The 27,868-nt window shown below is 42.3% G+C and overlaps 5 protein-coding genes and 1 pseudogene across 6 annotated transcripts; 2 read left to right on the forward strand and 4 right to left on the reverse strand.

Moving 5' to 3' along the window:
• Positions 1-1,314: 1,314 nt before the first annotated feature.
• On the reverse strand, positions 1,315-6,575 carry LOC120813392 (olfactory receptor 6B1-like). The gene has a single exon (XM_078091218.1). The coding sequence runs from the start codon at positions 2,353-2,355 to the stop codon at positions 1,390-1,392; it is 966 nt and encodes a 321-aa protein (XP_077947344.1). The 5' UTR covers positions 2,356-6,575; the 3' UTR covers positions 1,315-1,389.
• A 1,232-nt stretch (positions 6,576-7,807) lies between these two features.
• On the reverse strand, positions 7,808-13,644 carry LOC120834492 (olfactory receptor 6B1-like; annotated as a pseudogene). Its single transcript, XR_013453099.1, has one exon. The product of XR_013453099.1 is annotated as an olfactory receptor 6B1-like (transcript).
• Positions 13,645-15,628: 1,984 nt separating this feature from the next.
• On the reverse strand, positions 15,629-16,758 carry LOC120813393 (olfactory receptor 2C3-like). The gene is made up of 2 exons (XM_078091420.1): positions 16,663-16,758; positions 15,629-16,229 (listed from the first exon to the last, which is right to left on the reverse strand). The coding sequence occupies exons 1-2, from the start codon at positions 16,756-16,758 to the stop codon at positions 15,702-15,704; spliced, it is 624 nt and encodes a 207-aa protein (XP_077947546.1). The 3' UTR covers positions 15,629-15,701.
• A 3,262-nt stretch (positions 16,759-20,020) lies between these two features.
• Positions 20,021-20,569, reverse strand: LOC144388864 (olfactory receptor 1500-like). The gene has a single exon (XM_078091421.1). The coding sequence runs from the start codon at positions 20,567-20,569 to the stop codon at positions 20,021-20,023; it is 549 nt and encodes a 182-aa protein (XP_077947547.1).
• Positions 20,570-22,225: 1,656 nt separating this feature from the next.
• Positions 22,226-23,370, forward strand: LOC120834290 (olfactory receptor 52E4-like). The gene has a single exon (XM_078090068.1). The coding sequence runs from the start codon at positions 22,238-22,240 to the stop codon at positions 23,183-23,185; it is 948 nt and encodes a 315-aa protein (XP_077946194.1). The 5' UTR covers positions 22,226-22,237; the 3' UTR covers positions 23,186-23,370.
• Positions 23,371-24,711: 1,341 nt separating this feature from the next.
• On the forward strand, positions 24,712-25,659 carry LOC120834291 (olfactory receptor 6N1-like). Its single transcript, XM_040202212.2, has one exon. The coding sequence runs from the start codon at positions 24,712-24,714 to the stop codon at positions 25,657-25,659; it is 948 nt and encodes a 315-aa protein (XP_040058146.2).
• The last annotated feature ends 2,209 nt before the right edge of the window (positions 25,660-27,868 follow it).

Here is a 27,868-nt window from a genome sequence, read left to right on the forward strand (position 1 = left end):
AAGGCTTTGTTTGAGTTTCCAAACCACTGCATTTAAGGGCCATTGTGGTTGCCTTCTGCTGACTGTAGCCTAGCAGCTAGCGTAGCCTAGCACTGCGTAAAGTGCTCCGTTGGCCACTCCTCCCTCTTCTGTTTGAAGGAACTTAACAAAGTTGCGGCAACTCTGTTACAATATTTTATCGCAATAATTTTGGCCACAATAATCACAAAGATTACACGTTCATTTTGACAACCCTAATACTTTTGTTAATTGTAATTGTATCAAACAAGTATTTTGATTAAAGTTTAACTTGATTAAAAACTGAGCTGTCGCACTTAGCACTTGAGCCAACTAATTTCCTCAGACACAACCCAATGTGTTCCATTAATTAACATGAGATCCGCTGATGTAACTACCACCTTGTGTAATGCCATATCACAGTGAACATGATGACTAAGCTTCAGTGTCATTGGTCCACTACATTATCCATGTATGTCTTCCTGCACTGGGACCAGCAGTACCAAAGCAGAAGAAACATGCAACTGTATCAACATGTAGCCGTACTCCCTCTGACCTGTAAAAGGACCTGACGCGAGGAGTTCTCACACATTTACAATCCGGTCTGATTATGACCTCTGGTGGCAAATTCTATCAATACGTGAAGTAGTGTGCTTGTTGTTACAGCAGGACTGTAATAACCTCATAAGAATTATATCTCTACTATTCACATAACTATTTTTATGAGATGATTTTTCCCCAAAAAATATTTAGTTGAGAAGAGGACATTTATTCTGGTTAGCAACACTAAAGCGGAAAAATTTGCTTGTTGATTCTTTTTGAAACTGGTTTCATAATAGCGTAACAGTAATAATATAACAGGAATAATATTGTAATTTGACCATATTGGTTATGATAACTAAAGGTACAACTTCTTTAAGCAGTCTAGTTGGAATGAAATCAAAGAGACAAGTGGTTTAGGTTTAGAATTAGAAATGTTAAAGTCAGTTGATCATGGTCGAGGGGAGAAAACCATCTAAAACTGATGTTTGTTTATTTCTAATGTTTGTGATATTGAAAATGTTTTCAAATTTTTGAAAATGTGTGAATTTGCAACCATCCTGTAAAGATAAACATGTTACTTTCCGAGCAAAAACTGTATAATTCTCCTCTGTAGAAATACATCTGTGACATAGAGAAACATTTGAGAAATTCCAATTATTCTTTCAATGGTGAGCCATTTACATCAAAGAACATTAATGACAGTGTAAAATATCCAACATATTTATTATAATTCTCCTTTGTAGAAATACATCCGTGACATAGAGAAACAATTGAGTAATTCCAATTATTTATTTAATGGTGAGGCATTTACATCAAAGAACATCAATCACAGTGTAAAATGTCCAGCGTTTACTTTCTACCAAACAGAAGTCTTTTACACGATTGTCTTATTTTGGGCAGGTAAATTCCGTACATGAAGGGGGTGATTATCGGTTGAAGTATATGGAGATATATGGATAAAACAATGCGCACTTTATCTGGTAAAAAGACAACATCCAGCCTGGATCCTACAAAATGAAAAGTGGCGCCAACAAAAATGTTGGACAATGATACAATCTGAGGTGTGCAGGTTGTTATGACTTTTTGTTTGCTTTCTTTTGACACAATTAGACAAACCCACAAAATCTTCATGTAAGAGAATGAAATGAGACTAAATGGGAGAATCAAACTCATGAAGCCAAAAAACAGGTCAGATATGCTGGTAAGTGCTGAGACTGAACATGCAAGTTTAACTACAAACTGTTGGTCACAAAACACTTTGTCAATGACATTTCCACAAAATGTCAAAGGGATGACAAATGAAAATGAGAACATATAGCTAGTAAATGAATAAATCCAAACAAGCAGAATGATCTTACCTACTCTCTTGTTGCTCATCAAAACATTGTATTGTAAAGGATAACAGATACAGACATATCTGTCATAGGCCATAGCTGTTAAACTGCATAACTCAACACAGCTAAATATGAAGAAACAAAACATCTGCAGAAAACACCACGGCAATATCACTTCATGTGTATCTGAAAACATCTGTGAGAGCAGGAGAGGATATAGTGACATACTTGTACTTATTTCATTCATAAACAAATGACATAATAATAAATACATCGGCTCATGCAATCCTCTGTCCATATATATGACCACAATAAGAATTGTGTTGGTCGTACAAATGAAGATGTACCATAATAGTATTATGCTGAAATAGAGATATTTTAAATTTCCAATATCACCATAAGCAGACAGCACAAAAGACACAACCTCAGTGGAGTTCTCCATTTCTTTGATGAGCACTATGCGTGCAACAAAGTGAGTCATAGAGGATGTAGCAGCAACGCTGGCTCAGTAAAAGTGTCTGTTATCCTTTTCAATAATGCCTCAAATCAATATTCTACCTGCATTTAAATGTTCTTATAATCGTAATATGAGGCAGGCAAACACATCAAGGAGCTTTTCTTGTCAGTTACATTCGAGCGCACAGAAATAAACAATCACAAAATAGTCTCATTGTTTTGAACTTTGATCAAAGTTATTTTCATCAACAACTGAGATAAACCTAAACAATGATCTCTGCATCAAAACTGTGTTCCACCACACTGGTCAAAGTAACAAAGCCAAATGGATTCTGGTCTATAACATTGTCTCTGTAGCTCATAAATGATACAGATACCTGTCATCTCAGTCACCCGTGAAAACATATGAGCATGTAGATATCAGTATTCACACAACGATTAGCAAACAATATATAAACGTGAAGTCACATCTTACACTGAAGGCTCCAGGTATCTACCAAGTATGAAAGCTTCTGGTCCGTTGCTGCGACCCTCCCAACTGAAGACAAGAACCTCTGCTGATCTTTATACTCTCCTTAGATGCATTGGAGGGTTGGGCTACACAACATTTGCAATGTGGATTGCTAACTTATTTCATATAATCAAATCTGGACGCAATGGTGGTCCATGGGGGGTTTAGTCATCTCCTTTTCTTTAAAGTCTGACGGAATGAGGATGAGACCTTGGATCCTCACTTCAACATGAACCTATCAAAGTTTTTCTCAGCCCTGATACTTTGAGGGTTCATGTTCAATTATCAAACTTTAATCCTCTCACTGTGTTCTTTTAATCTTTCCCTTATGTATTTTTTTTATTCTATTTTGATCTGCAGGAGGTAAAAGTGGAAGACAAAACCTGCTGGTAATGTGCGCATAGAAAACAATAATAATTAAATTAAAAGTTGACCCAAAACCTTATTGAGAGGAAAGGAAAATTTAAAGGAGCTCAGCAATTCTCTCATTTGGTGCTTGCAGTTGATAAGGTTATCCTGTGGGTCAGGTAGTTGAGATAAAGCTGGTACATTTGGAAAATACCCAGGGATATTGGGAAAATACCCTGGTGAAAAAAACGGCTGTCTTTTAGGGACCTCGATCTCGTCTCGTCCACTGCCTTCTACCAGTACAGTCCCACTAACACCGGATCTCGTCTCTGTCAGCTGTTCTCATTACCTCGCGGCGCCTGCCAAATTGCTCACCCATCAGGTCTTTTTCTGGAATGTAGCTCACACCCTGCAGACTGTCCTTCTCTATACATATTCTTTTAGAAAAACCCTTCTTAGACTTCCTAGAAATGGTCCCGTGAACACTGTGGGTGAGTGGGGAGAACGTCGTCCTAAATCAGAAGGTTGGTGGTTCGATCCCAGGCCCGGCTAACCCGCACATCGATGTGGCCTTGGGCAAGACACTTAACCCAACATTGCTGCTGTAGCTGTGACTACGGTGTGTGAATGTTCGTGACTGATGGGCAGGTGGCACTGTGTATGGTAGCTTCTGTCATCAGTGTATGAATGCGTGAATGATGTCAAGTAGTGTTAAAGCACTTTGAGTGGTCGTAAGACTAAACAAAAGCAATTACAGTCCATTTACAAGCCTGTTACTTTTACTCTGAGCAGATATAACTCTCCTTGCTTCAAACACATCCTTGCTGCATGGTGACCAGTCACCATAGAAAATGAACATGGATATTTTTTTCAGATTCCGGTTAGCTAACTGTAGCGCCAAAGAATATTTTGAACCCTGTTTACAGGATGAGTCATACTCTTGAATAGAAGTAAACTGAACATGATGTGTAAAACCAGTGATTGAGGAAAAGTACAGTACTTGAGGAGAGAAGGTACACAAATGGTATTGTAAACTATGAGGATAACTGATTTGCTTGTATGAATTTAGTTTGACAGCTTTTAGAGAAAGTCTGAAAGCGTAGACAAATAGCTTTATTTACTCCAGTTAATACTGGGGAAATTCCATAACGTCAGAGACAACTGGATGTGTTTATAGCTTCAATGAAGCACCATTCCAGTTCACCTTATATTCCTCCAGAACAGGGGTCAAACTCATTCCAGGTTCGGGTCAGATACTGGTCCATTTAAATTCAAAAGCGGGCCAGACAAACAGATACTCAAACATACAAGTAACAATACAGCACCAGACTCAATAAAGACGCAAACTTATTAGGGCTGTCAATAGAATCACACATTTTCAAATTCATTAATCGCGTGAAACCGCATTAAAGTTTTTTTTCTTCAAAAGACTAAATCTTAAAAGTAACAATTATACAAAGGATATTTTTTAGATAGTGTTATTTAGTGATATTTTAAACAAAAAACTACACACATTTGACCATCTTGGAGGAGGAAACCCACCTGGTGGAACATGTTGAACTAGCGACTCTTCCTGCTGTCCACGTGCTATCTTAGCCTAGCGGTTTGTTTGCCACTCATCCCTCTTCTGTTTGAAGTTGGTCAAATCTTTTATTGCATTAATCTCGGCTACAATAATTGCATAGATTACGTTTTATAAGTGTATTTGTGACAAACAAGTACTTTAATCAAAGTTTAACTTCATTAAACACTGACCTGTGATATTAGGACTCGAGCCAACTCATTTCCTCAGAGACAACATGATGTTCTCCTTTTATTCACATGAGATTACCACGTTATTGACGCTAAGGATCTGCTGATGTAACAACCACCTTGTGTAATGCAACATTACAGTTAACAAGAAGGTTAAGCCTCAGTGTCATTGGTCCGCTACAGTACATCATCCATGTATCCTCAGGACATCAATGTGAAAAAAGCCATGGGTTTAAAGTGTAATGTAAGTCGCTTTGGATAAAAGCGTCTGCTAAATGACCTGTAATGTTATGTAATGTAATCAATCTATTGTTGATGTCCTGCACTGGGACCAGCGGTCCCCATGCAGAAGAAACCTTCAACTCTGTGCATTAACTTCCTACGCAATCAGAGAAGGCCACTAACTTTATATTCATAGATGGCAAATGGAATTGACAAAGGCTAATCTATCGTCTATGCTTTATGCACCAACTGTGATAGTGAAAACTAAAACATATTCACTCTCCAACATCATATTGTAGCAAACTATCTGACCAATGTCTATTGAATCACCACTTACATTGAATTCAAAGGAGGCAAAACAATTTGCTGGGCTTGTCCACCAAAGCAAAGATCAGATACTTGGGGGCTTGACACAGGCTTTGTTTCTACCTGATCTTTGCTTAACTTACCTGCACCAGCTGGACCAGCTGGCTTTTTCAATACTTAATTTTCTCTCTTTTATAACACAATAAATAAGGTCACTCAGTTACATTGGATGACGAACAATGGTGTTTTTGCATATAATGGCCCGTTTTTATTTTCATCCGCATGCTCATCATTGGGTTTACAATAGTAGGAGTCATCAGGTATGTATTCCATTAAGAGCAGTGATTTATACCCCTTTCTTCCTACATTACTTAAATATCAAAATCAGTCATGGTAAACCTCCAATGTAGGAACCCAACGGTGCCATTGGATTGGCAGCTGCCAAAGACACAAGTGCCTGCATTGTGGTCAACTTAGGTCTACAATCAATACAAGTCTGCCTCAAGCTTACCTCCCCGATATTCCATCCATTGATTTGACAAACCTCCTGATCGTAAACTCTGATTAGCAGCACTAAAGCGGATAAATTAACGTGTTGATTGATTTTAAAAGAATGGTTTCATCGTAGGGTTACTGTAATAATATTGTCTAATCTCAACTCATCTTTAACCACTTATACGGGGGTCCGTTCGCGGGAGCAAAAGTTCCAGCAGGGGATCCCAAACGTCCCTTTCCCGGGCCACGTCTTTCGACTCTGACTGGGGAATCCCAAGGCATTCCCAGGCCAGTGTGGAGACATAATCTCTCCAAATAGTTCTGGGTCTTCCCAGGGTTCTCTTCCGAAATGTACGAGCCTGTATAACCTCCCTGGGGGCATGCCAAGGGGGCATTCCTACTAGATGCGCAAACCACCTCAACTGGCTCCTTTCCACTCTAAGGAGCAGGGGCTCTACTACGAGCTCCTCACAAATGACTGACCTTCTCACCCCATCTCTAAGGGACACGCCAGTCACCCTCTTGATAAAACCCATTTTCTCCGCTTGTGAACTAGTTCTTTTGTTCATGACCCATTCTTCGTGAAAATAGGTGAGGTTAGGAACGAAGATTGCTCGGTAGATTGACAGCTTTGCGTTCCAGCTCAGCTCTCTTTTTGTCAAAACGGTGCGGTAAAACGAGTGCAATACCGCCCCCGCTGCTTCGATTCTACGGCCAAATCACAGTCGATCTTCCCCTCACTCAGGATCAACACCCGAGGTACTTGAACTCCTTCACTTGAGGTAAGGACACATTCCCTATGTAGGGAATCCATCGGTTTCCTGCTGAGAACCATGGCCTCAGATTCAGAGGTTCTGATCCTTGGATCGCCATCCCAATGAAATAGGATTTCATGTTACTTTTCCAAGGAGCAGATGTAACTCTATTGGCTCTAAACTAGGGCTGTCAACATAAATGCATTAATCTATGCAATTAATGTGGTCAAGATTAATGCAACAAAACATTTTAACGTAGTTAAATGTACGTTTGTTTACTTCCGGTTTACTTCCGGGACCAGATAATACAACTGAGAACTATGTAGAGGAATTACTCCACGTGTCAAACAGAAGTGGGGTGAGTGTCAAACGAACAACTTAAAGCGCCGTTTTGCCAACCTGGCTGCTAGACTAAGCTAGCTGCTATGCTGCTTCCATCTCAACATCTAACGTCGGCAGAGGACCATCACTGTGTCCCTAAAAGACTGTGTTTGAAAACGTCCTAGCTAAATGTGGGGAGATTGTTGGCACTTCAAAGACAGCTGTTAAATTATGGAGAGTTGGGAGCAAATTGCAAATTCTGCCTCCAAGATGATCAAACGTGTGTAGTTTTGTGTTTAAAATAACCTTAAGAATCAAACCTGTAATGGTAAAAATATGTTATAACATTGTTTTGTGCTAAAGCCGTGTCTCAAGTGTCCTGTATTTGACCCTGATGTGCAAAGAGCAGCATGATACAAAATGTTAGTTTGCAGCTGTGCCCTGAGAAGGGAGGGCGGTCGACTCGATCTCATAGAAGCTTCAAAACAAAGGACTTCTGTTCATGGCCTTGGTTCATAGCTTATTCGGTACGAAAATTCCGGATCCAAGTTTTACTTTTATGTCAATTAATTATGATTTGCACCGGCCACTGAGGAGGATCTTGTACGTGTGTGTGCTACCCTCAGTTTCACCTGGGTTCTTATCTCAACCTGCTTTGAAGCTTCTCGTAACGGGCACGGAGAATGTCCTTCATATGTGCATAAAAACTCGCGTTTTTAGTGCTCAGAGACGTCATTTCCACAGTGCACCGTGACACATGCTGGTGTATTTGACCTCCTGCTTGCAAGCAATAAATGGACTTTTTGCAACTTTGATCATTCATCAAGACTCTGTTTTATCAGACAAATCATTCTCTTCTACCGAGCTTTTATTGAAATATTCCACAACAAACCAGTGTCTAAAATAAACACTTTCTAAAGTGATTACTCATTACTTTTAAAATTTAGTCTGTAGAAGAAAAAAAACATTCATTAAAAACAACATTGTAACAATAACAACAACAACATTCATTAATCGAGATTAATGAATTTCAAAATGTGCGATTAATTAGTTATTTTTCTTTTAATCTATTGACACCCCCTACTCTAAATACATCATTGCCACATTAAGAGAAACATTTATTTTTACATCAAAAAAACATTACATCAGAGTACATTAACAATATTTATTTTCTATCAAATAGAAGTCTTTTACACGATTGCCTTATTTTGTGGAGGTGAAGTCCGTACATTAAGGGGGTGATCATTGGTTGAAGTATATGGAGGTATATGGATAATATAATGCGCACTTTATCTGGTAAATAGGGAATATCAAAGATAGATCCCATAAAATGCAGAATACCACCGACAAAAATGTTTGCCAGTGAGACCATCTGAGGTGTGCAGGTTGTTATAGCTTTTTGTTTGCTTTCTTTTGACACATTTAGACAAACCCACAAAATCTTCATGTAAGAGACTGAAATGAGAACAAATGGGAAAACTAAACACAAAGCCAAAAAACAGGTCAGATATGCTGGTAAGTACTGAGACTGAACATGAAAGTTTAAATATTAACTGTTGGTCACAAAACACTTTGTCAATGACATTTCCACAAAATTTCAAAGGGATGACAAATGAAAATGAGAACATATAGCTAGTAAATGAATAAATCCAAACAAGCAGAATGATCTTACCTACTCTCCCGTTGCTCATCAAAACATTGTATTGTAAAAGATAACAGATACAGACATATCTGTCATAGGCCATAGCTGTTAAACTGCATAACTCAACACAGCTAAATATGTAGAAACAACACATCTGCAGAAAACACCACGGCAACATCACTTCATGTGTATCTGAAAACATCTGTGAGAGCAGAAGAGGATATAGTGATGTGCTTGCACTTATTTCATTCATAAATAAATGACATAATAATAAATACATCGGCTCATGCAATCCTCTGTCCACATATATGACCACAATAAGAATTGTGTTTGACACACAAATTAAGATGTACCATAATAGCATTATGCAGAAATACAGGTACTTTAAGTTTCCAATGTTTCCATAAGCAGACAGCACAAAAGACACAACCTCAGTGGAGTTCTCCATTTTTTTGATGAGCACTATGCGTGCAACACAGTCAGTCATAGAGGATGTAGCAGCAACACTGGCTCAGTAAAAGTGTTATTTGTTATCCGTTTGAATAATGCCTCAACTCATTATTCTACCTGCATTTAAATGTTCTTATAATTATAATGTGAGGCAGGCAAACACATTAAGGAGCTTTTCTTGTCTGTTACATTCAAGTACAGAAACAAAGAATGACAAAATAATCTCATTGGTTTGAAAGTTATTTTCTTCATCCACTGAAATAAATCTAAACAATGATGCATACCAGAACCACACTGATTTCCACCTCACTGGTGAAAGCACCAAAGCCAAATGGATTCTGGTCTATAACATTGTTTCTGTGGCTCATAAATAACACAGGTATCTGTCCTCTCAGTCACCTGTGAAAACATATGAGGATGTAGATATCAGTATTCACACCATAATTAGCAAACAGTATACCAACATAAAGTCATGTTTTACAGTCAGTGTATATACCAAGTATGAAAGCCTCCGGTCCGTTGCTGCGACCCTCCCAACTGAACAAGACAAGAACCTCTGCTGATCCTTATACTCTTCTTGGATGCATTGGGGGGTTTGGCTACACAACATTCGCATTATGGATTGCTGTGTCATTTCCTATAACCAAATCTGGACACGATGGTGGTCCACGAGGGGTTTAGTCATCTTTTCTTATCTAAGTAAGACTGAATGAGGACGAGACATCGGACCCCCAATTCGACATGAACTTGAAGTTTTTTTAGCCCAAAACTGCTGGGAATGTATGCATTACACAGACAAGTACAGTCGTGTTGAGCCCCACAACCGGTTCCCCCTCTGATGAGCACTGCTAGTACTATCTGCAGTCTTGTCTGTTAGCATCATTAGCATTGCGCAAGGTGCCGGCTCGCCTTTGCCCTGTTGAGGACTGTTGTGATGCAGAATAAAATGCTCCGAATGTCTGTTACCGTGAAAATGATGTATTTCGTTCCCTTCATCTACTTCACCTCTGGCCATCCTTAAATATTATGTATATTCTTATATTCTAAGTATCTCTCCTTTGATTTCTTCCTTTTTAAAAACCATTCAAAGTTTGTTTGAGAAAACTTTGCTATTCTGATTTATGGTTTGATGTTGACCTGAATGTGAAGCTCTCTGAGGAAAAATGTATGATGGTAATTTTTGGGAAAACAAAACAAAACAAGCAAATAATAACATGAATGTAAAGAAATAATTGATTTAACCGTACACTGCATAGATTGGCCTGCCGTGACCTCTGACTTCAAACCCATGCAGTAATCAATAAGACTCAATACAGATGCATACTTTTGTTGTGTGTATTTGTGTCGAACAAATACTTTAAGGAATGTTCTACTTGATTAAACATTGGCCTGTGACACTTAGGACCTGAGCCGAATCATCTCCTCAGAGCCAGCCTGATGTGTTAATTCACATGAGATCACCACGTTATTGAGACTTAAGATTGCTGATGTAAATACCGCCTTGTGTAATGCAACATCGCAGTAAACAAGAAGGTTAAGCCTTAATGTCTTTGGTCCGCTACATCATCCATGTATCCCCAGGACATCTGACTATTGTTGATGTCCTGCACTGGGACCAGCAGTCCCCATGCAGAAGAAACATTCAGCTCTCTGCATAAACTTCATACGCAAATCAGAGAAGGCCACTAACTTTATATTCATAGATGACAAATGCTTATCGATCAATATGTTATGCATCATCTTTGATATTGAAAACTAAATTGTATGCACGCTCTAACATCCGATAAATTGTAGCAAAACCATTTGACCAAAAACAATTGTCTTGAACATATCTGAGGCACCGCTACCTTTCTGCCGCCTGAACATTTGAAGTCAGGAGTGAATTGCCCCCACTTTTCATCTCCTATAGTCGGCACGAGCTTCTTCAGCCGCGGCTTCCTGCATCAAGTGGTCAAAACCCTGACCTGAATTTGTCGGACACAAGGCCCAGGACCAGGAAGAGAGGCCGCGGAGGCGCGGCCCGGTTTAGGAACAGTCGACGGGGGTACGAACCTTTGTTACCCTCTGCTATTATGAATGTGTGATCTTAATAAGACGGGTGAGCTGTCAGCCCACCTGAGGTACGATCGGCATTTCCGACAGAGCAGCCTGCTGTGTTTGAAGGAGACCTGGCTGGCTGTAATGCTGGTGCGGGGTCTTGGATATTCCCGAACACTGGGTGTGTTAGAATTCTAACTTCCTTTTCAACAAAATTAACAATGTCGCTAAATGCAGCCCTTTGGTTACGGCTCACTTGTATCTCGCAGGCTACTGTTCTCCAGCAATCCCGAAGCTTGTATGGCAATTTCTTTACTATTGTGAGCATATTAGCGGGCATATCCAGTTCATACATATAATGTACGCCGTTCATCACATTGCTACAGCTTCGAAGAAACAAACCGTAATCCTGTAATGCATTAACATCTTCGGATCTTATTGGGGCCCATGACAGAACTTGGTCCATATAAGCAGTGGCAATTATTTGCTCATTACCGAAGTGTTCCTGTAGCAAAGCCTTAGCTTGAGCATAACCCCTTTCAGGGTCAACATGCTGACAACTTTGTACAAGTTCCCTTGGGCGACCTCTAGTGAACTGTTCAAGGAAATACAGGCGGTCACTGCAATTGCTCGACTTGCTTTCGACACCGTTCTCAAAAGGTCTTATAAAAGTGTGAAACTGTAATGGGTTGCCATTGAAAGCCTGCAGATCTCTTTTGGGTAGCGATGCCATTTGTTGTTGCTGTACCAGCAAGGTGGTTATTTCATTTTGCCTTTTCATAATTTCAATAACGTCGTTTTGACCACTTCAGCCTAAAGGCCCTTTGTTACTAAAGGTGCTTCCATGCTCGTGCATATGGTGCTAAGAAGTAGAAAGTTGAACATGTGAACTTTGGGTGGCTATTCTGACCTTAGCTCTTGTGGCTGGATCACTGATGCTATTCGTGACTTGCTCGTCCCTCTTAGGTGCTGCAAACGTCTGAGGAACAAATGTAGCAGCATCAGCTCTCAGCTGCATTGACTGTGTTTGTGCTTCACTAAAGTAAGGATTCATGTTGTCGGATTGTCTTGCGCTGCCTTTAGAACCGGTCATGCTTGCCGCCCTTAGCACGCCCACTTTAGCCATGTGTGCAGCGATTTCCTCGTCCATCTTGAGTCTCTCTTTTCCTTTTCGTATCTTTTCCTCTTCCTCCTCCAGCGCATGTTTGTCCTTCAGAAATCCTTGTCGTGCCATTAGTGCTGCCAATTCAGCTTCAGCATTTATGTGAGCAGAAGAAATGCTTGATATGGATGACCTTTGAGAGCTTCTGGCCGTGGCCCTGCTTCCCACGTTGGATATGCTGTCAGATGGATTCACGCAATCCCTGCATGGAAACTGCCTTTGCTGGTGCTCGTGAGGCGTGCATATCAGAGTCAGGCACGTCTTTGTTTGAGCCATCAAAGTCATTTTCATCCAAGTTCACAGTAGTTTCACTCAGCCATTGGGTAACATTGTCCTGAAAACGTTGGTGTAACTCTCGATGCTTAAGAACAATTCCTTTTGTAAAATTTGTTCGCTTTCGGGTAGCAAAGGGATCAATGACTTATGTAGCTCAATGGCCGTGTCGTGGAGCTAAATAAGGGTTTATATTTGTTGTTGCACCTGATGTACATTTTCCTTTCTTTTCATTAGCTCTTTTATAGCAGGAATTAATTTGATTTGATCTACGAGCACCTTTCGCTCCTTTTGAAGTTTTTCAATTGTTATTGCCAAAGCCTTTGCAGTTAGTTTGACTTCTCGTTTTTCCATTGTTTCGGAAACATTATTCACGTCGCGATCATATGTTTCACTCATTGTGCCTTCAAGTTCGACAGTTCAAGTTTTCACAGTGCACCAACGAGTCAATAGCGTTCAATTAAATTCACGTTTCCAAACTGGATTCAACATCCGGTTCCCCACTGCCAAGCCAAACAGTTCGACAGTCGATGTAGGCGAACGTCACCCGGAATGACGGCGATCCCCAATGGACACCCGCAAACCATCAGACTTTCCAAACGCTCCATGAATGAGAGTGGGGATTTTGCGTGCCTACCGTGGCTGTTCGCGTTGGGATGAATCCTTGGCTCGGTAAGGATCTCTGTCGCGATGTATCTGTAATCCAACTTTCTTCTTCGGATCCATAACCCCGTAATCCAGGAATCCATGATAAAGACTGCACGTTTGTTGTATGCAACTGATTACTTATTTATTTACTTTTTTGTTGTCAAATGTGGTGACTGCAATCCGGTAGAGTCACGTGAGGCTAAGTACGGGAGATTGGCGTGTGGACTTGTTCCAAACAGACGCAGATTCCTCCTGTGAAGTTGATTGATTTTATTGTCCGAAAGTCAAGTTAAAAAACATCCAAGCAGGCGAAGCGATACATGCTGTGCGACGATGCAATAAAGTGCGCTGTAGAATACGGTCAACAAAAAGTATCGACTCCCTACTCACCCCCATGTCCATACAACCATCACTCCGCCTAGATCCTACACTCATTCATAAACTACTGCACCCCTGCCCACGTGACTCTGATGCTAATTACATTTCAAAATAAAAGTACCAACACTCACACACAGGAAGTGGCAGACGGCCGCTACATCGTGTGTGTCTCTTGTCACTTGTGGCGTCATTGTCGAACGTCCTGGATGTGTCTAGTTCGTGCCTGCCTTTTTGCCGTGGTTCCTGTGCGCGTTTTTGCCCCTTGGCCTTTTGTTTCTGCCTTTTGACTATTAAAGTCTTTTGTTTTCTAAAAAGTCTGCGTTTGAGTCCTGCCTTCCATCCATCCCTGACAGCAGCTGGCATTTCAATGCTTTATTTTCTCTATTTTATAACACAAAAAACACAACGTCACTCAATTACATTGGATGACGTACAAAGGAATTGTTGCATATAATTGCAGATTTTTAATTTCATTCATGTTTATGCTCATCATTAGGTTTATGATAACGGCAGTGGTCAGGTATGTATTCCATTGAGAGCAGTGATTTATTATGGTGATAATGGGAAACCTCATTTGCAGTGTAGGAACCTGTATTGTATTATTTTGTTTCAATCATAAGTAATTTACGAGCTTAATTTATTTATATTGGTTATGACATACTTTTTCTATTTGGAAAATAAGTGGTTGAGTCTTCTTAGCTTTTTAAAGTAGGACTGAGAGAAAATGTTATGCAAATTTGCGACTTTTTTCTGAAGGTTCTTAAAGAGGAAGTGGCGATTAGAGATAAGTCTATAATCAGCCTACACCATTTGAGCAAGAGTGGGGTTCTTAAGTAGAGGATTGATTACAGATACCTTGAAGAACTATGGTACATGTCTTTTCAACAAAGACAGATTCATAGTTTCCTGGCAGGACGCGCACTAGCGGCGCACTAGCGGCGCACGTCCCCCCGGATGCCTGGTCAAGAAAATCGGGTCATTATCCGGTCTAGCGTTTTCTCGTATCCCATGTGACCAGCCATTGGGTTATAGTGAGCCTCTGGAAAACCATTTCCCCGCGGCTTTTCGGCACCAGCAACTGAGTGTTTTCCGGCCCCGTCTGAGTGTCACGACTCACCCTATACAGTCTGTCCCTAACCAATGAAAAGTGCAGAAATGACTGTGCCGCGTCAGGGCGCACCAGGTGACCATCAATTCGTATCACTTGGTCGTAGGCTGAGCGTAGGGTATCGTCCCGAGACTGCTCAAGTGGAAAATCTTCCATGGAGTGAAACTCGGGAACCGGCGGAGTCTCCACAGGAGTCCTATAAACACTGTGGGTGAGTGGGGAGCACGATCGTCTTCCAATCAGAGTGGTGGTGGTTCGGTCCCAGGCCCGGCTAACCTGTATAACCTGTATGTCGATGTGTCCTTGGGGAAGACACCTAACCCAACATTGCTGCTGTAGCTGTGAATGTTAGTTACTGTTTGGCAGGTGGTACTGTCTATGATAGCTCTTGTCATCAGTGTATGAATGGGTGTGAATGGGTGAATGATTAGTAGTGTTAAAGCGCATCGAGTGGTCAGAAGACTAGAAAAGCTCTATACTAGTACAGTCCATTTACAAGCATGTCACTTTTACTCTGAGCAGATATAACTCTCCTTGCTTGAAACACACCCTTGCTATATTATGAGAAATATTTTTTTAATTTCAAACATTTTTTAATGGTGAGGCACTTACATCAAAGAACAATAATCACAGTGTGAAATATCCCACTTATTTATTTTCTACCAAGCAGAAGTCTTTTACACGATACACGAAAAGAGCGCATAAGAAAGGGAGGGAGTTGCTATTTTATTTAATGATTTTACTAAATGCGAGCTCTGACATCCACTCAGGCTTTATTCATAAACATTTGCAGACCAAACAAATATTGTGCAACCTTCTTTGTTTCTTGTTATTAGTTTACTGTCTATAACGTGTACTGAATTTGACTTTTGTTATTGTTAAGATTTCAATATCTATGCTGATAATCCCCAGGACACAGGGTCAATAGAACTATGTGGTGTCATACTAAAATATCCAACAAGTTTATTTTCTACCAAACAAAAGTCTTTTACACGATTGTCTTATTTTGGGCAGGTAAAGTCCGTACATGAAGGGGGTGATCATTGGTTGAAGTATATGGATATATAAGGATAAAATAACGCGGACTTTACCTGGTAAATAGTCAACATCCAGGCTGGATCCCACATAATTAAAAATGGCGTAGACAAAAATGTTTGACAATGATACAATCTGAGGTGTGCAGGTTGTTAAGACTTTTTGTTTGCTTTCTTTTGACACAGTTAGACAAACCCACAAAATCTTCATGTAAGAGACTGAAATAAAACCAAATGGGAGAATCACACACATAAAGCCAAAAAACAGGTCAGATATGCTGGTAAGTGCTGAGACTGAACATGCAAGTTTAACTACAAACTGTTGGTGACAAAACACTTTGTCAATGACATTTCCACAAAATGTTAAAGAAATGACGAATGAAAATGAGAACATATAGCTAGTAAATGAATAAATCCAAATGTGAGGTCTCAACCCCAGCGTGACGGCAGGAGGCCACTAGGGGGAGCCAAAGAACGCGTCCTCCGGAGTCAATCACCGGAATTCTAAACACCTGCGAGAGAGAAATACCTATAAAAGCAGTCCGACGCAGCGGGCAGGTTGTGAGGTATTGAATGTACACTTCTCTGCTGAACCGCTTTTTGATTATCTACCCCTAAACCCCTTAGAACCTGTGACTCGACCTTCCGCCTGCCTCTGACCACGAACCTGCCTATTCCCCTGGACCAGAACCATCTGTTGCCTCCGCGTTGCCGACCTACTGCCTGTCTTCGGAATTCCCACTTAGATTTGTCCCGGAACATAGTTACTATCTGTCCTTTAAAAATAAAGAAAGATTGGAAGCTCTGATCCTGAGTCCGAGTCTCCTTCCAGGGTCCAGACGTGACAGAATACCTCACCCGTATTCAAATGGAACCATCGGAGCTCCAACTTCGGCTCGCCCAGCAGGAGGAACGAGTTGAGGAGCTATGCCAGCTCCTACGCCAGTCCGCCACACCGGCGGTTCAACCCGCCATTCCTGCGGCATCCACCGGACCCGCCCCGATGGCTATGCCGGGAAAGTATGATGGCTCTCCTGGCAAATGCCTGGGATTCCTCATGCAGTGCGGGATGTATATCGCCCACCACTCTGCAAACTACCAAACGGAGAAGGACAGAGTCGACTTCGTCATCTCCCTGTTAACAGGAAGAGCCCTCGATTGGGCAACGGCCCTCTGGTCAGCGGGAGCCCCAGAACTTCTGTCTGAGCAACATTTTCAAGCACAGTTTAAAGAGGTGTTTGACCACCCCATTACCGGGAAAACAACGGGAGATTTGCTGTGCGAAATCCGGCAGGGCTCGCAAACGGTGTCAGATTACGCCCTGAGGTTCCGGACCCTCGCCGCTGGCAGCGGGTGGAGCGAGACCGCACTCCTGACCATCTACCGTCGCGGTCTCCGTCCTGAACTCCAGGCCGAACTGGCGTGCCGAGGGGATGTCACCCAGCTTGGCGATTACATCCGAGTATCCATTAGCGTGGGACACCTCCTCGAGTCCCGACGACCCCCGCAGTATTCCAAGCCTTTATGAACGAACTCTTCCATGACATGATAAATCGGTTTCTTATTGTGTACATTGACGATCTGCTCATTTACTCCCACAGTATGGAGGAGCACGTCCAGCAGGTGCGTTTAGTGCTACAGCGTCTGCAGGCCAACCAACTCTACGTGAATGCGGAGAAAAGCCTGTTCCACGTCTCAACGCTCACCTTCCTTGGATACGTGCTTTCGCCAGGAGGGGTCGCCATGGACCAAGGCAAGGTAGACGCGGTGCACAACTGGCCTACACCAAACACCGTAAAGGAGCTCCAGCGGTTCCTGGGGTTCTCCAATTACTATCGGAGATTCATCCGGAACTTCGGGGCAATGGCTGCTCCACTTACCGCCCTTACGAGCCAGAAGAAAGGCAAACTCCCATGGTCTGACGCAGCCCAGAAGGCGTTCGACACCCTTAAGCTGGCGTTCACCTCAGCTCCCGTGCTGAACCAACCGGACCCCGACCGCCAGTTTATTGTCGAGGTGGACGCCTCCGAAGAAGGGGTCGGGGGTGTTCTATCCCAACGCACGGGGAGTCCCCCCAAGGTGCACCCATGTGCGTTCTTTTCAAAGAAACTGTCCCCGGCGGAAAGAAACTACGACGTGGGCAACCGGGAACTGCTAGCCATCAAACTCGCCCTGGAAGAATGGAGGCATTGGCTAGAGGGAGCTCGGCACCCCTTCATGGTCCTGACTGATCACCGCAACCTGGAGTATCTGAAAGGGGCAAGACGGCTAAACCCGCGTCAGGCCCGGTGGGCCTTGTTCTTCACGCGCTTCCAGTTTACCGTGTCGTACCAGCCCGGAGAGAAGAACGCAAAGGCGGACGCACTCTCACGACTATACGGGTCTCCGGCGTCTATGGGCGATCCCGAACCCATCCTACCGGACTCATATTTCGTCGGCCCCATCCACTGGGAGCTCGAGTCTGTCATCCAGGACGCGCTCCGCACAGACCCAGCACCACCTGACACCCCTGCCAACCGGGTCTATGTCCCCGCATCAGTGCGACCTCAACTCGTCCAGTGGAGTCACACCTCGTTGGGATCAGGACATCCAGGCATTACCCGAACCACTCAGCTCTTGTCCCAGAAATACTGGTGGAATTCGTTGGCCTCCGACGTGCGGGACTACGTGCTATCCTGTCCGGTCTGTGCACAAACTAAAACCCCCCGTCAACTCCCCGCCGGGGAGTTAGTACCGCTGCCCACTCCCCAGAGACCGTGGTCCCATGTGGCAGTGGACTTCCTCACCGACCTACCGGCGTCAGAGGGGTTTACTACTATTTTAGTATTAGTCGACAGGTTCTCTAAAATGTGTCGCTTTATACCCCTGTGTAACCTTCCTTCAGCCATAGAGATGGCAGAGTGTCTGTTCCTCCAGGTGTTTCGCCCGTTCGGCCTTCCAGAAGAAATCATCTCAGACAGAGGTCCTCAGTTCACGTCTCAGGTCTGGAGGGCGTTCTGCAACCGGCTGGGAATAAAGGTGAAGCTGACGTCCGGATACCATCCAGAGACCAACGGCCAAACCGAAAGACTCAACCAGGAACTGGGGAAGTACCTTCGTGGTTATTGCTTACAACATCCACATGATTGGTCCCGGTACGTGGCCTGGGCAGAATACGCACAGAACTCTACATTCCACTCGTCATTACGATTAACCCCGTTTCAGTGTGTGCTGGGATACCAGCCCCCATTGTTTCCCTGGGACACTAGGCCCGGTCCCGTACCGGCCGTAGAGGACTGGTTCCAACGCAGTGGCGAAGTCTGGGAGACCGCCCATCGTCACCTCCGCCAAGCCGCCAGCACGCAAAAGAAGTTCGCAGACCGACGACGCCGGCCCGCTCCCAGCTACCAAACGGGTCAGAGGGTGTGGCTATCCACGAGAAACTTGAAGCTGCGTCTGCCCTGCCGGAAACTGTGGCCACGATACATCGGACCATTCAAAATCACCCATCGCATAAACCCGGTAACCTACCGACTGCTTCTACCTAAACATTATCGAATCTCGTCAGCATTTCACGTTTCTCTTCTGAAGCCTGTCCATGCTAGCCCTCTCCATCCATCTCTACCGACACCAACGCCACCTGCCCCACTGGAGATAGATGGGGGTCCGGCATACGCTATCACGGCGGTGCTGGATTCCAAACGTCTGCGGGACGGCCTCCATTACCTGGTGGACTGGGAAGGATACGGCCCTGAAAAACGATCATGGATCCCGGCCCGGGATGTCCTCTCCCAAGAACTAATAGAGGAGTTTCATCGGATGCGCCCGGATCGCCCTGCACCTCGCCCGCGGGGTCGCCCGCCGTCTACAGTGGCTCGACCGTCAGGAGCCGGCCGTGGAGGAGGGGGCTCTGTGAGGTCTCAACCCCAGCGTGACGGCAGGAGGCCACTAGGGGGAGCCAAAGAACGCGTCCTCCGGAGTCAATCACCGGAATTCTAAACACCTGCGAGAGAGAAATACCTATAAAAGCAGTCCGACGCAGCGGGCAGGTTGTGAGGTATTGAATGTACACTTCTCTGCTGAACCGCTTTTTGATTATCTACCCCTAAACCCCTTAGAACCTGTGACTCGACCTTCCGCCTGCCTCTGACCACGAACCTGCCTATTCCCCTGGACCAGAACCATCTGTTGCCTCCGCGTTGCCGACCTACTGCCTGTCTTCGGAATTCCCACTTAGATTTGTCCCGGAACATAGTTACTATCTGTCCTTTAAAAATAAAGAAAGATTGGAAGCTCTGATCCTGAGTCCGAGTCTCCTTCCAGGGTCCAGACGTGACACCAAACAAGCAGAATGATCTTACCTACTCTCTCTGTGCTCATAACAACATTGTATTGTAAAGGATAACAGATACAGACATATCTGTCATAGGCCATAGCTGTTAAACTGCATAACTCAACACAACTAAATATGTAGAAACAACACATCTGCATAAAACACCATGACAACGTCACTTCATGTGTATCTGAAAACATTTGGGTGAGCAGGAGAGGATATAGTGATGTACTTGCACTTATTTCATTCATAAACAAATGACATAATAGTAAATACATCGGCTCATGCAATCTTCTGTCCATATATATGACCACAATAAGAATTGTGTTTGATGCACAAATGGAGATGTACCATGATAGTATTATGCTGCAATACAGGTACTTTACATTTCCAATGTTACCATAAGCAGACAGCACAAAATACACAACCTCAGTGGAGTTCTCCATTTCTTTGATGCACACTATGCGTGCAACAAAGTGAGTCATAGAGGATGTAGCAGCAATGCTGGCTTAGTAAAAGTGTTATCTGTTATCCTTTTGATTAATGCCTCAACTCAACATTCTACCTTCATTTAAATGTTCTTATAATCGTAATGTGAGGCAGGCAAACACATTAAGGAGCTTTTCTTGTCTGTTACATTCGAGCGCACAGAAATAAACATTCACAAATATTCTCATTGGTTTGAACTTTGATCAAAGTTATTTTCATCAACAACTGAGATAAACCTAAACAATGATCTCTGCATACCAGAGTGAACCAGCACCACACTGTGTTCCACCACACTGGTGGCCAAATGGATTCTGGTCTATAACATTGTCTCTGTGGCTCATAAATGATACAGATCAGATACTGAGCATGTAGATATCAGTATTCACACAACAATTAGCATACAAAATATGAACATAAAGTCACATCTTACACTGAAGGCTCAAGGTATCTACCAAGTATGAAAGCCTCCGGTCCGTTGCTGCGACCCTCCCAACTGAACAAGGCAAGAACCTCTGCTGATCTTTATACTCTTCTTGGATGCATTCGGGGGGTTGGGCTACACAACATTTGCATTATGGATTGCTGTGTCATTTCATGTAATCAAAGCTCGACGCGATGGTTTGCCCATAAGGGGTTTACTCATCTCGTCTTCTTTAAAGTAAGACTGAATGAGGGGGAGACATCGGACCCCCAATTTGACGTGAACCTGAAGGTTCATGGTTCCATAAAGGTTTTTCTCAGCCCTGATCCTTTGAGGGTTCATGTTCAACTATCAAACTTGACTCCTCTCACTGTGTTCTTTTCTTCGGCCCCCTGTCATTTTTGCAATTCTGTTTTGATCTGCAGGAGGGAAAAGTGGAAGAAAAAAACCTGCTGGGAATGTCTGCATTGCATTGGCAGATACAGTTGTCACGGAAATGTTGAGCCCCACAACCGGTTCCCCCTTTGATGAGCACTCTGTCATCACTCTCAACCCTGTTAGCATCGTTAGCATTGCACGAGGTGCCGGCTCGCCTTGGCCCTGTTGAGGGCTGATGAGAGGCAGAATAAAATGCACCGAATCTCTGATCTGTTACTGCGAAAACTAGAGGACAAAAGTGAAATATCATGTCTCTCATTCCCTTCATCTTCAATTATACACCCTTCAAAATATTTAGTATTATTGGCAAACATTGCTTTGTTAGCACACAATGTATGACACACTATTGTACCACTAAACAATCACGTCACAAAATACTCAATAGACCAAATGATGTCAAAGATAATGCTTTGTGTTCATGTTATTGTGCAATAACATGATTATTAATCATCATTATTCTGACGACTTGTGTTTGCATTGCTGCGTTTTTCAGTCAAGAATAAGGTTGCACAAATTAAAAATTGCACACTGAACCTTGTTAGGCCGTGTTTTTTTTTTTTTCCTGAGATGCTAGCCAATGAGCAGTCTGCATTAAGGGGGCGGGTTCCCTTCAACACTGCAACACGGAGGCACTTGGGCATGTCTCATATGTTCATTCCATCTATATTTAACATGCACAGAGCGCATCACTAGCTAACGAGGAACGTTCCTGCCTTTTTACAAAATTGCATGTTTTGTCTCTTTGTTTGTTATCACTGCTCAGGACTTTCAGGTTTGAGGTTTGGTTTTGCAAAAGTAATCTAAAATGACTAATATATCTAATATAGTTCTGTTTTCTCTGTCTGGCTTCAGTGCCATTAGCAACTACAAAATCCTACTTTCCTCTGTCACTTTACTTTGTTATTGTCTTATTGTGGTGGTAAACTTGTCTCTTGTTTTAACCATAGTATTAGATCAGAACTTACGTGAACCCATGTATGTTTTTGTATGTTCATTGTGTATTAATGGGATTTATGGGTCTACTGGCTTTTATCCCAAATTTGTCTTTGATCTTCTTTCCAAAATCCAAGTAATATCATATCAAGGATGCCTATTGCAAGTTTTTGTTATATACTCCAATGTAAAAATGGACTACTCCAGCCTTGTTGTCATGGCCTATGACAGATATGTGGCTATATGTCGACCCCTTGAGTATCACTCTGTAATGTCTGTGCGCAGGACTGCGGTCTTAGTTGCTTTCTCATGGCTGGCACCCTTGTGCTGTGAATCGATGATCACAATTTTGACGTCCACACTGAAATTTTGTAGCTCCAAAATAGATAAACTCTACTGTGAGAACTGGTCCCTTGTTAAACTTGCTTGTGGCTCAACGAGAACAAACAACATATTTGGATTGATTGTCATTGCTTTTTATTGTGTGCATTTCCTCTTCATTGTGTGTTCTTACGTGCAGTTGGTAAAATCTGCTTTAAAGTCCACAAAGGGCAAGAGAAAGTTCACACGGACATGTGTGCCACATTTGTTGTGTCTGCTTAATGTCTCTGTTGCTTTGCTGTTTGATGTTATGTACTCGAGGTATGGATCTGCATCTGTGCCACAAAGTGTAAAAAACTTCTTCGCCATACAATTTATCGTAATTCCACCAATTTTAAACCCTATTATTTATGGACTGATACTGACTAAAATACGAAACAGAATAATATATTTGTGTGGGATGGCAGGTCAAAGGTTTCAATTGAGAGTGAAGGTTTGATATGTAAGCACTCAAAAATCCTGTTGTCCTGTCAACTTTTTCTCTATTTCTCTTTCTATTAAGTCGGTGAGCCATTAATGGATTTCAATGTGTTTCAATGTGTTTCACTCATCTTATGGGAACATAAATATGAACACAAGGGCACATCGCCAGTCCTGGCCTTCCTTATGAGGAGAAAACGCCCGTCCATGTAACACAAAACATTTTAGGCAGTTTAGTCTCCTGAAAATGTTTGTAATGAAAACACAACTGCTTGTGTGTATGTGTAAATAATCAATGTGTCAATACACCTGATTCTGACCACATGTAAACAGGACAGCTATGTTGATGTAAGAAGCATATTTGCACTTTTAACCAAGGCTCACTTTTTATTGTTTTAGTATGAGCTCAGGATGTGGAAGGCATACCTCATTCACCCCTCAAAAGTGGACTTCATTACCATGCAGTACGTCTGATACAATAATGCCAGTGATTGCGGTCTTGTGGGCCTGATGCACCTGTGTATTGAAGACCTTTGTGAGACCAGTTATTTAGCACCTGAGCACTGTGGGTGGTGGATGGATGGCAGTATCTTGAATGATGCTGATGTGGTGAATATCCACGGAAAAGATGTTGCAACTGGAACTTGATATTAACAACACCGACATAATCTGAACCATTAAACTTCATCTGGACCATACTCTCAGGAATCTACAGGTTATTTAGTGGTTAAGCTCTTATTCACAATATTTAAGGATTTAAGGATCATTTCTTATCATCATGTGACACTGGGACACTGGGATGCACACCAGAATTCAGTTATAGCTCATCTGTGACACAACAAACAAAACAAAACGAAATAACAATAAGAGGAAAACGCTGTCCATCCACGTCGACTGTGTTTGAGTACGAGGCATCACGATGTAAATGGTAAATGGACTGTACTTGTATAGCGCTTTTCTAGTCTTCTGACCACACAAAGCACTTTAACACTACATGACATCATTCACCCATTCACACCCATTCATACACTGATGACAGGAGAACCATACACAGTGACACTCACATGCACAACAGTAACTAACATCCACACTCTGATTGGAGGACGACCGTGCTCCCAACTCACCCACAGTCGCCCCATGTTCCACCGGGGTCCCAAATGACGCCTTTGCTCTCTGCAGCCTGATCTGTGACAGAGGATGGATCATAAAGTTACTCTGCATTAACAATTCGGAAATAAAACCAAACTTCTTTTTTTTGTCACAACTTAAATTAGTGGCATTTGTAGAATCTTTTGTCGTCGATATAGTTCAATAACAAAAATCTTCTTACAAGATTTCTTTTTTCTTACCTCCCACACCGCAGCCAATAGCATGCGCGCAGTAGAGAGGGACTTCCCTTTAACATCCGTCAATATAATTCGTGAACAGTGCGAACACATTTGGTGAGGCTGTGAATTCATCAATGACTAACATGTTTTTTGAGGGTATGTTTTTTTCTTTACAGCGCTGCATCTGGTCTTGTGAATTGTGAATGCAACCTGCATCATGACAAATACATCTGATATAGTTCTGTTTTCGCTGTCTGGCTTTAGTGCCACTGCCAACTACAAAATCACACTTTCCTCTCTTACTTTACTTTGTTATTGCCTAATTGTTGGCGTTAATGTGGCTCTCATTTTAACTATAATATTAGATCAACACTTACATGAACCAATGTATGTTTTTATATGTAATCTCTGCATCAATATACTTTATGGGACTACAGGCTTTTATCCTAAATTTATCTTTGATCTCCTGTCTGATATTCAGGTAATATCATATGAAGGATGCCTTTTGCAAGTCTTTGTTATATACACTTATGCAACAATTGATTTTTCGGTTTTAGCTCTTATGGCCTATGACAGATACGTGGCTATATGTCGACCCCTGGAGTATCACTCCCTAATGTCTGTGCAAAGGACTACAGTCTTAGTCGGTTTCACCTGGCTTGTGCCCCTGTGCTGTGAAGTTATGGTTTTAACCTTGACATCTACGTTGAAATTATGTGGTTTCAAAATTGATAAACTCTACTGTGAAAACTGGTCTGTTGTCAAACTTGCATGTAGTCTAACGATTGCAAACGACATTGTTGGACTGATAGTTATCGCTTTCTATTGCGTGCACGTCCTCTTCATTGTGTGTTCTTATGTGCAGTTGATCAAATCGGCTTTAAAGTCCAGAGAGGGCAAGAGAAAGTTCACGCAGACGTGTGTGCCACATTTTTTATGTCTGATTAATGTTACGTGTGCTTTGCTTTTTGACGTCATGTACTCGAGGTACGGATCAGCATCTGTGCCGCAGAGTTTGCGGAACTTCATGGCCATACAAATTCTCATGATTCCCCCTATTCTCAACCCTATAATCTATGGACTCATCCTGACTAAAATCCGACACAGAATGGTTACTCTGTGCATGATGGCAGGTCAAAAATTTAGGTTGAGACTGAAGGTTTGATTTTTAGATCTACTGTGTCTGAAACAGAGGCCGCTTCCATCATCCATCCTGTGTATGTGTTTATTTATCCTGCAGGTTTTAAAACATCAAATGCACGAAGCGATACGCAAAGCTTACAGTGTGTGAGCACCTCAATCGAGTATAATACTTCATTTCAAACAAACAGTCACGCAAGGGGCCAAGCTCAAAGGAAACACTATTTGAATATAGAATGAAGAATGTTACGATATGTATTCATCGCTGGACTTTTTTTTTCTCCAATCAGAGCATTTGGACTCTTAATATAATATATAATACAGGCGTTGCTTTACGCTCAACAGCTTCAGAAACTCATTTTTGTGATGCACCTGTGAAGAGGGCAGTGTGTGTCAGTGTACCATATTAGCCATTTTGTCTATTTATTTGTTAGACTCTCCTGCACAGCCACCCTAGGGGATATATTTGTATTATCTTTTTCAGCATTATCTTAAAGCTCTGCGTTCACAAACTTTCATGATAATTAACCTTGTTTCTTTTTCTGCAATGTCAGAGCAAATAACTAAAACCTTACCGTAAAATCAAATACAACTGTCACCTACTGCAGGAGATATTATACATTATTATATATAACACACTGAAGGCCACTTTCAATGTCAATACCGCGTCTTACAGGGGAAGACGGGAAGTGGGGAGAAATGTTCAACTTTAACTACTTTGTGTTATTGTTGCCTTTGATCAAAAACTGAAATAAAGATTGTTCTCTTCAGGCTGTTACTTTGTGACCTTTAAGCTTAAAAGGTCGCTGACCTTTTTGTGGTCTGAGTGTGCGTGTGTTTTGTTTGTACGTGTGTACCTTAGAGGGTCAGAAATGTGCCTTCATAATGATGAAATGCAAGTGATGTAATTCCTAATCTCCAGAGTGACTTGCATTTTGTTTCCATAGCCGACGAAATGCTGTTGTTATGGGTTCATCGCTGTGACCTCCCTGGTGAGCTGGAGTGGAAAACAAAAAGCCTCAGGGAACGAGGACGGCTACAGCCAGCTAATTGAGATCCAGTGGTCAATGCGGTAAACTGCTCTCATGGGATTGTTTTCCAAAGAAATGCTTTGATGTTTTGTATAATTTAAGAAAGGGAAGTTTAAAGGATTCAAAGTGTCATGTTTGCCCCTGCTTCGTATTTAACGGCGACTATGACAAAGACGTAAAAGAGTTTCACTTCAATTATGATTACCACACAGGGAATACTGCCACTGTTATTTTTAAAGAGTTCCATATACACATTCAGTAATACATTCAGTAATTACAAAAGAAGTGGTCAACAGGTCATTACCTCCAGCATCCTCTGAGAGCAATTAATACAGCAACCCCACTCCGGAGAGACGGTCTGAACTAATTTACACAAACAAGTCCTCTACTGAAAGCAGAACTAATTACATTAAACAAAGTTAATGTTCTTTCTTAGTTTAATACAGTTCAGTTTATTCAGTTGTTGAACTTACTGTATGTTCAGTCTTTGTGAGAATCTTCGTGAGTCTCTCAAAGATAAACAATAGTGCAAAACCATTTAAAAACAATTTGCAACAGAATTGTATGTATAAGACAAACAGGAAAAGTCAGCATTAGCCATAAAATGTCCACTGTAATCTCACAAGCTTTTTAATTTAATCATAAATAAATGATCGCAGTATAAGAGCAATCCAGTTTAACAGAATATGGTTTTCCAATCAACAATCAATTACTTTGCAAATTAGTTTGTGGTGCTCTGACACATTCTTACAGGAAAGGTTGAACGCACAGGAGGCCGTTATGTGACGGCATCTTCACTGCATCCGTACATCCGTACATCCATGAGCTTAAACCTATTCAGGGTCGCCAAAGCCTGGAGTTGTTCGCGGCGGACATTGGGCAAAGGCAGAGTCATCAGACTATAGCAGGGCTGACAGATAGAGACAGACACCTACTCTCACTCTCACAACAGTCCTGAAACCTGACTGGCGACTGCCAGAGACTTGCCATTGCGTGCCGGTGCCACAAGGAGGATCTCACTGTCTCTCTATGGCCTATGCCCAGATCAATGGGGGACTGCAGCAGGTTGGTGGAGCTGTGGGGGATGGGATCAGGACATTGTCTTTCAAATCTGCAGTAGATTTGAAAGACAATGTCTTTCAGCGAGATCCTCCTTGTGGCACCGGCACGCAATGGCAAGTCTCTGGCAGTCTCTGGCAAATC

Source organism: Gasterosteus aculeatus, chromosome 16 (assembly GCF_964276395.1).
Source record: "Gasterosteus aculeatus chromosome 16, fGasAcu3.hap1.1, whole genome shotgun sequence".
In the NCBI taxonomy this organism is placed as follows: Eukaryota; Metazoa; Chordata; class Actinopteri; order Perciformes; family Gasterosteidae; genus Gasterosteus; species Gasterosteus aculeatus.

What these genes read in the sequence shown, in the direction of transcription:
- LOC120813392 (XM_078091218.1), bottom strand. Translation starts at nt 2,355, where the DNA reads ATGACTCACTTTGTTGCACGCATAGTGCTCATCAAAGAAATGGAGAAC.
- LOC120813393 (XM_078091420.1), bottom strand. Translation starts at nt 16,758, where the DNA reads ATGCCGCAGGAATGGCGGGTTGAACCGCCGGTGTGGCGGACTGGCGTA. An exon ending in CTCCTGCTGGGCGAGCCGAA is followed by an intron (nt 16,230 to 16,662) that starts GTTGGAGCTCCG and finishes GGCTCCCCCTAG; the next exon opens with TGGCCTCCTGCCGTCACGCT.
- LOC144388864 (XM_078091421.1), bottom strand. Translation starts at nt 20,569, where the DNA reads ATGACTCACTTTGTTGCACGCATAGTGTGCATCAAAGAAATGGAGAAC.
- LOC120834290 (XM_078090068.1), top strand. Translation starts at nt 22,238, where the DNA reads ATGACTAATATATCTAATATAGTTCTGTTTTCTCTGTCTGGCTTCAGT.
- LOC120834291 (XM_040202212.2), top strand. Translation starts at nt 24,712, where the DNA reads ATGACAAATACATCTGATATAGTTCTGTTTTCGCTGTCTGGCTTTAGT.